Source organism: Corythoichthys intestinalis, chromosome 6 (genome assembly GCF_030265065.1).
Source record: "Corythoichthys intestinalis isolate RoL2023-P3 chromosome 6, ASM3026506v1, whole genome shotgun sequence".
Lineage (NCBI taxonomy): Eukaryota > Metazoa > Chordata > Actinopteri > Syngnathiformes > Syngnathidae > Corythoichthys > Corythoichthys intestinalis.
This window is the reverse complement of record NC_080400.1, coordinates 50,609,357-50,621,453: the sequence shown is the minus strand read 5'-3', so window position 1 is coordinate 50,621,453 and position 12,097 is coordinate 50,609,357. Positions and strand designations below refer to the sequence as shown.

Here is a 12,097-nt window from a genome sequence, read left to right as displayed (position 1 = left end):
ACACTTCAAAAACACAACTTATTGTTAATGGCTGCTGTGACATAATTACTCAACACAAGTGTTTACTGCAAGGTTTCAGGTTTTTTTCACCCCAGTGCATTTTTTAATACATACACACACACATTAAAGCTGCATTGATCTAATGACACCGAATTAAGCTCATACAGAAAAATAGCTGGGGCCATTAAACAGTTATAATTTTCACTGTTAGATTGTACTTTATGCTGAATGCTTTACCATCACAAAAGCTATCAGAGAAATCACACACAGACAAGAGATACACCATAACGTGATAAACTGATGTTGCATTCCAGAGAAGTGGGAAGTTGGATTTATCCCACTCGGATGGTACCAGTTCCGACCTCAAAGCGTTCCAAGCAAATGTAAAGAACAAAGATGGCTGATCGCGACGAGGTGTTTTTTATTTTGGCCATCAAAAGACATTTTGACCTCCAGCGAACCTGCCTTCCTATAAGCGATCGAGTACTAGAGGAAAAACGACGGCTGCGTTATAGCCCACGCTGTAAACTGCCTTTTTTTAAGTTACATCCTTTGCTGATCGTCAATATAAAAACATAGCACAACAAAGATAATTCACTGTATGAGAAAAAAAATACATGGCGTCTCAAATAAACTTGATTTACATCATTATTGTGTAATCATTCAATACGTTTTCATGAGCGCCAGTGACGTCAGATTGAAACAACTTGGAAGCCGGGGTAGTTATTTTTTCTCTGACTTCGCGACTTGGACCTCCCAGTTCGAGTGGCGTTCCAATGATATTTTCCTACTCTGAGGTCGGAAAAGTCCAACGTCCCACTTTTCTGGAACGCAGCATAATTGCTAGATGCAGTCCGAGACCAATCCACTCGTTAAATTCAGCTGTTTCGACAAGTTTAGAGCCGCTATCCGACTCCATCACGTTCATTTGTAGCGTTAACCGCTAGTGTCAGCCGCTAGCGTTAGCCTGTGGCTTGGCTACCAGTAGAAACAATCCTCTTTGGAAATCGTGAGAACAAGGGAGGACAGAGGGTGGAAGCCCGTCTGGGTGCCGCCAAGAGTCTATTTAATGTCGGGTGAAAGTTTGGCGAACCTCCCTTAAGCAACACTCCATCACGTTTGCTTGTAGCGTTAGCCACTAGCGTTAGCCTACCGGGCTCGTTTGTTTGGCTTTCTGATAACCACGTGACTCCATATGTAAGCACACTGTCTGCTTTCTTAAAGGGGAATGAACATAGTCGGACAACACAGAGTCAGAGCGGGATGAAAAGACTATATTTTCTTGTTTTATTAAATTACTGAATACGCCGTCATGGTCAAAATGACGTCGTCATCGTAAAGAATTTCGGTACCGGTAAATTTTCGGTTTACCGCCCTGCTCTAATATTGACTTTTTCCAACATCGGCCGATTAACAAAAAAATAAGCAGATAAAAAAAGATTTTGATCAAGCATCTGTGTGGGCAACTGTGGCAGGCCTGAAAGCAGGCTGCTACAGGAAGCACCTCGTCCTGACGTCCTGGTGGGTTTAATTATTTTAAAATAATGTACTGTTCTTGCTCAGTGTGAATAATCATAAAAAGAAATGCTGCGCTCGTTGGTTTGTTAGCACTACAGGTAGACTGAACTAATCCTTTATGTCTCAGGTCATTAAAGCTGAAAGGAATACTCGAGTAACTCGAGTTAAAAAATTGATCAGAGTAATTTTATTCGCCTCGAGGAATCATTTAATTTTGCCAGCTCTTAAGCATCACGTTTTTCCCGGACTACTTTTAATGCGGGACAATGTGCTGACGTCACGTGTTTAGAGGGAGAAGCAATAAAATCTGACTGCCGTTACAAACTATGCCTGTCATTACCCTCACGATCGGGTAATGACAATGCCAACGTAGCTCAAACTACGCCTGCATGATGCTACGGTGATAGCGTCTGATGTGTCTCATAGATATCACATGTATATGGAACTAGATGCAAAATGATAGACTCGTCGGCGTAAGTAAATAGCCGCCATCTTACAGCAGTAAACTTCTCAGCGCTTATAAAGTTTCTATTAATTATGACTACTGTCCATGCGTGGCTAAAGTGTCTTACATACAGGCTTTATTTAATCTATAAAAACACAGCGCTGTAGAGTGATGAGGGTGTCAAATAAAAACATAATAAAGCTAAATGTCAATTTTGGCTTAGTAGTCATTGCTGGATAAAACACCAAGTAGCTCTGGTATCTAATGTGCTCCAATACAGCAGGCATTATACATTTATTTTGAACACTGCAAAAACTCAAAATCCTATCAGGACTTACAATTTAGACTAACTTAAAACTTAACTAGAACTAAAAAAAATAGCTTGACACAAATGGAAATTCATTGAAACACGTGGGAGAAACACCTAACTTTCAAGTGACGCGTGTTAGCAAGCGTAATGACATTTTTAAGTAAGTAAGAAAGAAAGATCTGGAAGTTCTTTGAAAGCCTGAATTTTTTTTTTCTAGTCACATCTGAGATGCAATTGTTGGCTGTTTTTAACAATGTGCATTGGAAATAAAGACATTGATTGTCTGAAAATTGTTCAATATTAGCTGAAATGTCTTAAAAATTTATCTGATTACTCGTTTATCCGATAGAATTTTCAGTCGAATACTCGATTACTAAAATATTGTATAGCTGCAGTAGGTAGGTAGGTCGTCACTGTAAATTTGAAGCTGTTGAAGCAATTTTTTAATAAAAATTTCTTTTCATTATCTACGTGCTTTAAAACGAAGTATATCTGCTTACAGAATTGGCTTTGGATGTGATCATTTGTTTTTTGTTTCGAGCTCATGTCAAGCTCGCTGAAATTTCTTGAAAATTTTTTGGTGGCAAGTCCTAATTTGTTTTGTAGTTGGTGCCTTCTTGTGAAGAAGGCACGCTGCACTGTCTTCGGTGACTGAGTCCGAGCATACTCTAACACGCAAAATGCCTTTTCCTTTGAAGTGAACGGCATTTCTTAACCTGAAAAGATAGAAATGCCAAACGTTACACACAAAAACATGAAACGTTTCTACACAAGCTGTGAAAATTTGAGGTCATTCCAACAATAATTGTCAAAGTTATTGGCCTACGAAATGGGGTCAAACATTTTGGAGCACCCTGTATTCTAGCAGTTGCGCAAAATGATGTGTTGGGCCAGATCTGGCCCCCTAGCTTTGACCTAACGTGTCTCGCCTATATCTATTCGATATTTAGATTTGACTCTTAAGTGTCTTCTCCAAACACTGTAGGAGATCCAGCAGGAGACTGATATTCCAGAGCGGGAGCTAGTGCGGGCGCTACAGTCACTGGCCTGCGGGAAGCCCACTCAAAGAGTCCTTACCAAGGAGCCCAAGTCCAAGGAGATCGAGAACGGTCACGTGTTTACAGTCAATGACCAGTTTACCTCCAAACTGCACCGCGTCAAAATCCAGACAGGTACGCTGAAGAAATACTTTACTAAATGAACTTTGTGTTAACATTTGCCGTGCGCGCCCCCTAGTGGCTGCTAAACAAGGGGAGTCTGACCCAGAGAGGAAAGAGACCCGACAGAAGGTGGACGACGACAGGAAGCACGAAATCGAAGCTGCTATTGTTCGCATCATGAAGTCTAGGAAGAAAATGCAGCACAATGTCCTAGTAGCAGAGGTGAGTCGACCTTGAACGGAGTGGATTTTAGCCAGCTTGTACTCATTGATTTTTACATTTCCTCCTCAGGTCACACAGCAGTTGCGAGCACGATTCCTCCCCAGTCCTGTAGTCATTAAGAAGCGAATTGAAGGACTCATTGAGAGGGAATATTTGGCACGAACGCCAGAGGACCGCAAAGTATACACCTACGTAGCGTAAAAGACGTGAATTCAGTGCACCGTAGAGTCGGGGAGAAACAGCGAGCCTTGTTTTTGTGGACTGCTATGCGTTTGATGAACTTGGAAGTGCTCTCATCGTTGATTCTGGGATACACTGGGAAGTTAAACTTTTCTTCCATAAAAAATGTTAGGAAAATAAATCATGCAAAAAGATGGGGAAGTTTTCTAGCAATATTAGATTTCTTCTGCTAACAAATGACCGGAAGGTCTAGTTTTGTACAAAAATGTTTCTTGTGGCCTTTGGAGATGATTGCGAGAGGCTTTTTGGTTGAAATGTTGAAGGAGATGGTTACGAAGCAGACATGTGGCTACACGGAGACTTAAGAAAACTTTAGAATTCACACCCCTGTTTTAATTGTTGATGTCTGTGTTATGTTTGTGTTTTGTGGCACAACAATGGCTGTACAGACACACTTTCCCCTCTCTGAGGAGGTGAAAGAAGGCGGTCAAATTCACTTGGAGTACTTGAAGAATTTTGACGAGTGCTTAACTTATTTTGCAAACCTGTCTGTTTTTGAGGTTGTTTAATGCCAGAAAATAATCGACTGCACCTCCTATACTGTTCAAATGCCATTGTCACAATATTTTCAGAGGCTTAAACCATCACACATTTATCAAACAGCTCCTTTGTAGGAATACGACAAATAACGGAAGCCCAATAGACATTTTGGTCCATCACGACGTTTGAACTCAGGCCTGTATGAGTGACCACAAAATGGCGGCTGCTCTCAGAATGGCTACATCACTGTGGTGCAGGTTTCAATGAGGATTTTTTTTTTGTTCATTCTTGGTTGCATTTTGAATGGGTGAAACCTAACTAGCACCATGTTCTAATGTGTACAAATTGTAAAATAATTATTGTACTCACTGCGAAGGTGGATTGTACAGGGCCTTGTTTTCATCATAATAAATGTAGAGTTAAAAGGATGTTTTTTTTTTTTTCTTCTATCAAAAAGGCCTGAGCAAATTTCTCTGGCACAATTATATGAAGCTAAGCAAACCCCAGCCTTTGTTATTGCACAAATGTACAACTAAATTGAGGAGCTCCTTACAGTGCAAAATGGTAAAAAAAACATTTTTAAATATTTACAAAAGCGAAGGTATATGGAAATTTTAAAAAAAATATTTAGTTATATTTGGGCCTTAACTGGTGCTTTTAAAAATCTTGGCTTTTGTTTTTTCCCCACCAAATATTTGATTTCTGATGTATTTTATTTTTTGCCTACTTTTTAAAGGACTTAAACAGAACAAAAGACATAAAGCTCAACACAAAATCTTAAAAATATTCTTCTATATGTTTCTCTCCTTTTGTGCCATCAGCCCAATATACAAAGTAGTAACTGCACAAACTCTCATGTAATAATATATTGAATAACAGGTTACCTGATTTCTTTTTTGGCAACAACAAAAACCCCCAAATATTAAAATAAAAAAATCAATATAAAAAAACAACTAACCATATCCTGAGTGTTTGTTTTTATCAATTTAAGTTTGATTAACTCTTATGCAGCATTTTTTTTTTTTCTTAGTTTTTGTTACATTCATACAGGACAGTGGTCTCAAACTAGCAGCCCAGAGGCCAATTCTGGCCTACATGACAAAATTTAATGGCCTCCACATAACATCCAATGAATTATTTCTATAATTTCAAAATTGAAGGATCCAAGTTTTTTTTTTTTTTTTAAGTACTAATAAAAATTGGATGCAATAATAAAGAAATTCAAATAAGTGTGGCTTGCGTGTCGCACGAAGAATTATATATATATATATGTGTGTGTAGCGGAAAACAGACAAGGCTGAACAAGCAGTTTCTTCTCTTGCACTCCTATTTAAAAGAAACTGCTGTATTTTAAGCCAAAACAACTTTTGTTTGATAGAACAATATGTCTATATGCTGCCATAGCAGATTCATGGCGCATTAAGCCCCCAAACTATTTTTAATTTGACTATTTTACCCTGGAAACCCCCGTTTACAGACATTGCGCAACCGCTTTTGTTTCAACCCAATCATAAAACGAAGGTAATTATATTTCATTTCACTTATTATCATTAATTGGTGTCTAAAAAACAAGATTTTTAAAAAATTATTCACTCGCATATTTTAAACTTTTAAACAAATGGCGTCACAATGAAAACAAATGGTGTCTGTAAAAAAAGTCACGGATATCTACCTCATTACTATCGCTTAATTGTATTTTTTTTTTTTTTTTTCTCACACATTTTCTCCGATATGTTAGATGAGAAATAATTGATCCAAACAAAGAAAAATTGGGAGGAAAAAAAAACACTTAAAAGGGTATATGAAAAATAACATCTCGACCACTCCTGGATATCTGCGATTTCTGCATCGCGATCCTTGTTATATTACCATGTTTCACCCATTAAACCCCCCAAAAATCCGGCCGTGGCCATTCACAGCTGTGTCTTGACACATCAGTCATATATGCTACATGTAGTTTTTGGATCGAAACAAGGTAAGTACGCGATAATATCTCATTAAAGTCATGGCGTCTGTAATTCTGCTCTCACGTGCTCTCCAGATAGGGTTTTGCTGTTTAATTTTTTTTTTTTTAAATGCCCTCCTGTTCAAAATTTTCTTCCCCCAGAAAATTGAGATTTTAAGCTTTCCAGAGATGTATCACACATGCATAGAGGACAGTTTTGAAATTTGGCCAAAATAGGGGTCTCAGAGCAGAACTTGAAGTCACCCAAGTGTTTTTGGCCATTTACAGTGGGGCAAATAAGTATTTAGTTGACCACCAATTGTGCAAGTTCTCCTACTTAAAAAGATTAGAGAGGCCTGTAACTGTCAACATGGGTAAACCTCAACCATGAGAGACAGAATGTGGGAAAAAAAACAGAAAATCACATTGATTTTTAAAGAATTTATTTCCAAACTAGAGTGGGAAATAAGTATTTGGTCACCTACAAACAAGATTTCTTGCTGTCAAAGAGGTCTAACTTCTAACGAGGTCTAACGAGGCTCCACTCTTTACCTGTATTAATGGCACCTGTTGTAACTCATTATCGGTATAAAAGACACCTGTCCAGAATCTCAGTCAGTCACACTCCAAACTCCACTATGGCCAAGACCTGCACCTGGCTGGGAAGAATCTTCAATAGGTAAAACGCTTGGTGTAAAGAAATCAACTGTGGGAGCAATTATTAGAAAATGGAAGACATACAAGACCACTGATAATCTCCCTCGATCTGGGGCTCCATGCAAAATCTCACCCCGTGGCATCAAAATGATAACAAAAACGGCGAGCAAAAATCCCAGAACCACACTGAGGGACCCAATGAATGACCTACAGAGAGCTGGGACCACAGTAAAAAAGGCTACTATGAGTAACACAATGCGCCACCAGGGACTCAAATCCTGCACTGCTAGACGTGTCCCACTGCTGAAGCCAGTACACATCCAGGCCCGTCTGCGGTTCGCTAGAGAGCATTTAGATGATCCAGAAAAGGACTGGGAGAATGTGTTGTGGTCAGATGAACCCAAAATAGAACTTTTTGGTAGAAACTCAGGTTCTTGTGTTTGGAGGAGAAAGAATACTGAATTGTATTCGAAGAACACCATACCCACCATAAAGCACGGGGGTGGAAACATCATGCTTTGGGGCTGTTTTTCTGCATAGGGACCAGGACGACTGATCTGTGTAAAGGAAAGAATGAATGGGGCCATGTATCAAGAAATTTTGAGTGAAAATCTTCCATCAGCAAGGGCATTGAAAATGAGACGTGGCTGGGTCTTTCAGCATGACAATGATCCCAAACACACAGCCAGGGCAACAAAGGGGTGGCTTCGTAAGAAGCATTTCAAGGTCCTGGAGTGGCCTAGCCAGTCTCCAGATCTCAACCCCATAGAAAATCTGTGGAGGGAGTTGAACAATCCGTGTTACCCAACGACAGCCCCAAAACATCATTGCTCTAGAGGAGATCTGCATTGAGGAATGGGCCAAAATACCAGCAACAGGGTGTGAAAGGAGGGGGGTGGGCTCCTAAAACTACTGAAATGCAATCCTCCATCTCCTAATTTTTATTTTCCCTCATTTCCTCACATACTATATGGCAAATCTCAATTTTAACTACTGAAGAACATTGGTTGTAAATTAAAATGGAAGTTAATGTAAACATTAACTTTTGCTTTTTTTTTTTTTTTTTTTTTTTTTTTTTCTTTATAAATACCGGTATTAAAGATATAACATACATTCAGAAAAATAAGTACAAATGACTTACCGGTATATTATGCAGAGTGAAATGGAATATATTTTGAAAATCGCAAAAATATTGACTTTTTTAAATCAAAAGGAAATAAGTAGCCTAACATAAATGAACAAATATATGTCCAAAGTGCACATTGACAGCTAAGATGTTCTGAACCTCCCCATCAGAGCAAATAAAACTAAATATGATTGATAAGCCTCCTCAACTCTTTCCTTGCTCTTCAAGATTTGATCCATTTTCTGTTGCATTGCCCTTTTTTGTCGCATCAATTCAACAAACTTTTTTTTTCTTTTGCTGTTCAAGAAAACATGCACATTTGAACCAATCATTGCTATCTCTCTTGATCACATGTCAATATGTCAGCCAATTGAACAGATAAATGAGTCCAGGCGTTTTGCTTTGCTGCGTGCATTCGCACATTGACGTGACTCATCATCATCAGACTCTGTTAACTGCAGCAGCTGGGGAAACCTCCATGCCGTCCGTGGAATAAAATAAATAATATATATCGGTGGAAACTGATTGCGCTACACAAGCACTTTATTATGCTTGTTGTTAACACTTGTGTATGTAAATCTGATGTTGGTAGATTGTTTTCTTCTTGGAGATGAAATGCATGTGTGGCAGCTTGGTTTTTTTTTTTCCACATAACGTTTTGACAGTTGCCATCATATTTTTGGAATCAAAGCACTGTGTACCGGAACAGCATTCCAGCCTTGAATCTTATACAGCAGGGGTGCTCAAGTCCAGTCCTCGAGAGCCCCTATCCAGCTTGTTTTCCATTTCTCCCTCCTCCAACACACCTGACTCAAATAATCAGGATCATTATCAGGCTCCTGCAGAGCTTGCTGATGAGCTGATCATTTGATTCAGGTGTGTTCAAGGAGGGAGACATGGAAAACAAGCTGAATAGGGGCTCTCGAGGACTGGACTTGGGCACCCCTATTATACAGGAACTGCGTTCCGGCCCTGAATCTTTTACCGGAACTGCGTTTCTGACCGTTCTGGCCCACTTTCCCCTTGCAACAAAAAAGGCTTCTCCATCCTACGTCGTTGCTCTACTATTTACAAGTGTCTTTTCAAACTTGACATGAATAAGGAATAGCTGCCATAGCTTATGAAACACTCGAGTGCTGACGTTTCTGGGTGGTGGTATGCCTGGAGAGGAAACTGAGTGCTTGTGATTAACTGCTTAAATAGGCCATGGTTGACCAATCACGTGGTACCAATCAGGAGCTGCTGATCACAACATCTTACCTAATTCATTCAATCGGCACACCCACACACACAGCAGTGGGGGGAAAAAAACCAAGTATAACAGACCCACAGGGTATTAACACTACTCTGTGACAGAGGGGTGGCAGTGAATGAGTCAAGCTAATGATAACTTTTGAATAGATAATGGTATTCATGGTCTCTTAAAAAGTCTTTGAAAAAAATTTGTCTTAAATCCAATCATTTGAATTTAAGGCCTTAAAATGTCTAAAATTCGTTTAAAGGGAACCTCAGATTTCCCTTGTAGGCTCAAATAAGCCACAATTGTTCTCTCTCACTATAATATTCAGTACGTGTTTTGATCTACGGAGGGCGCCATGTTTTATGGATGCTCGGGGTGATGACATTAATTGTCACTCAACGAATACTTCTGGGTTACTGCAGCTCCTTCTACGTGGCGTGACGTCCAACACATGCGCTCATCGGTTAAAAGTGGCGAGTACTTACTATTTGTGTTTTCATTGAGTCTTTTATTACCTTTTCATTTCATGAAAATACTTTTTTGCCAGTTTAGCACATTTTAGCAGAACACAGTTTTTTTCCCCCCTACTCTCGTCACGTCTCATCCTGTCTTTCCTGTTCATTTTGCTTTTGCTGCTCGTTTTGTGAAATATCGACAGTGCTGTCACGCTTATTAATGTTCCTCTCGGGTTCAAATTGAAAGGGTTGAACAGATGACATGTTTATGTCGCTAGAGTCATACTCTGGAAGCCCGGCAGCATAATCATGTGATTTCAACGACAATGGCGACCTACTAGTATAACTAATTTTACAAATTGTATAAAAACGAAAACCTCAAGAGGGATTTTACCCCTTTTTTTTTTTTTTTTTTAACTCATAATCACGTTTATCATTTGAGAATTACCAGTCTTTTTATCCAGGTCTTATAGACAATTTTGAAAGGTCTTAAAAATCTATTGACATTACTTTACTACTACTACTACTAATAGGAGTACTTTGTGCTCATTTGTATCACTGTGTGAAAGAGCTGTGAATAAATTGATATACTTTGCATGTAATTCCGGGCCTCCAATTTTCCTTCAAATCTTTTGTATGTTTTTTGCCGTTATTGATGTGAAATGGGTCTTAAATTTTATTCATTATGGTCTCCAAAAAATTCTGTTAAAGACCTAAATTTGGCATGTTGAACCCTGCAGAGACCCTGTACAGTGGCGTAGGTTTGGTCTCAACATTGGTAGGGATGATAGAACAGCATAACCTGCACGTACACTTTTTGCGTGGGATGATACATTAATAAGACAGATTGGGTGAATAGGGGGTAAGGGCTACATTTCTCACAAAAATGAACCTAATTAATTGATATGCTAAATCGGGTGCTCATTACAATGCTCACGATCGACCAGTTGATCGAATCCCAAAAATATTTATTTTTAAATGTACATAGTTCATTATGATTATTTTGTGCGCATGTTGTGTTGTGTGAACTGCAGATGAGGTTATGCAACACCCGTCTCTCTCTAAGCAGCTTCTTGCTCACGTTTTTCTGGTTCTATAGTTTCCAGCAGAGTTCACTGCATTTCTAGTTTAATTAGTTAACAGTAGAAAACACAAACAGAAGGACACTTCTGTCTAAGCAGCTTCCTACTTGAGTCTTCCAGGTTAGCAAGTACACACTGTTTAATGTTATGCTAACTCTGATGCAGGTCAGACTTTCAGTAGCAAAATTAGTGGTGTTTCCACACCTCCACAACATTGAGGTGTTTTTATATTACCTTCAGTGGCTGCTGCTGGCTGAAAAAAAAAAAAACGGGACTGTGTGAGTGTCAGCGTGCATGTGTCAAGGGTGGGTCAAGTCATGAGCCAATCAAACGTGCGTTTGGGGGGGGGGGGGGGGCTGGCGCATTTAGCAAGTGAAAAGGGGTAAATTAAGTTTCAACATAACGAAAATAACTTCATAATGTTAGGGCCAATTCTATCCTTATGACATATGGGAAGGTAATCTAAATTACCCATATAAGTGAATTCATTATATCATGCATACACTGCTGGCCAAAAGAATTGGGACCCCTGCAATTCTGTCAGACAATGCTCAATTTCTCACAGAAAACGATTACAAATGCTTTGGTAGTAATATCTTCATTTACTTTGCCTGCAATGGAAAAAACAGAAGAGAATGAAAAGAAAAATAAATCATTATCATTTTACACAAAACTCAAACAATGGGCCGGACAAAAGTATTGGCACCCTCAGCCGAATACATGGTAGCACAACTGTTAGACAAAATAACTGCGAACAACTGCTTCCGGTATCCATCAATGAGTTTCTTACAATGATTGGAATTTTAGACTATTCTTTGGCCAGCTGCTCCAGTTCTGAGATTTGAAGGGTGCCTTCTCCAAACTGCCATTTTCAGATCTCTCCACAGGTGTTCTATGGGATTCAGGTCTGGACTCATTGCTGCCAACTTTAGAAGTCCCCAGTGCTTTTTTTCAAACCATTTTATACTTTTTGAATTGTGTTTTGGTTAATTGTTCTGCTGGAAGACCAATGACCTCTGAGGGAGACCCAGCTTTCTCACACCGGGCCGTACATTATGCTGCAAAATTTGTTGGTAGTCTTCAGACTTCATAATGCCATGCATACGGCCAAGCAGTCCAATGCCATAGGCAGCAAAGCAACCCCAAAACATCAGGGAACCTCCGCCATGTTCGACTGTGGGGACCGCGTTCTTTTCTTTGAAAGCCCCGTTTTTTCC

General features: G+C 39.4%; 1 protein-coding gene across 1 annotated transcript in view; it reads left to right on the top strand.

Annotated features, from left to right (window-relative positions):
• cul3b (cullin 3b) overlaps window positions 1–4,951 on the top strand; it is a 42,920-nt gene extending 37,969 nt beyond the window's left edge. The window contains exons 14-16 of the mRNA XM_057838960.1: window positions 3,259–3,445; window positions 3,510–3,655; window positions 3,725–4,951. Of these exons, the coding sequence (XP_057694943.1) occupies window positions 3,259–3,445; window positions 3,510–3,655; window positions 3,725–3,856 (465 nt within the window). The 3' untranslated portion in view covers window positions 3,857–4,951. The remainder of the gene's footprint in view (window positions 1–3,258; window positions 3,446–3,509; window positions 3,656–3,724) is intronic.
• Window positions 4,952–12,097: the final 7,146 nt, after the last annotated feature.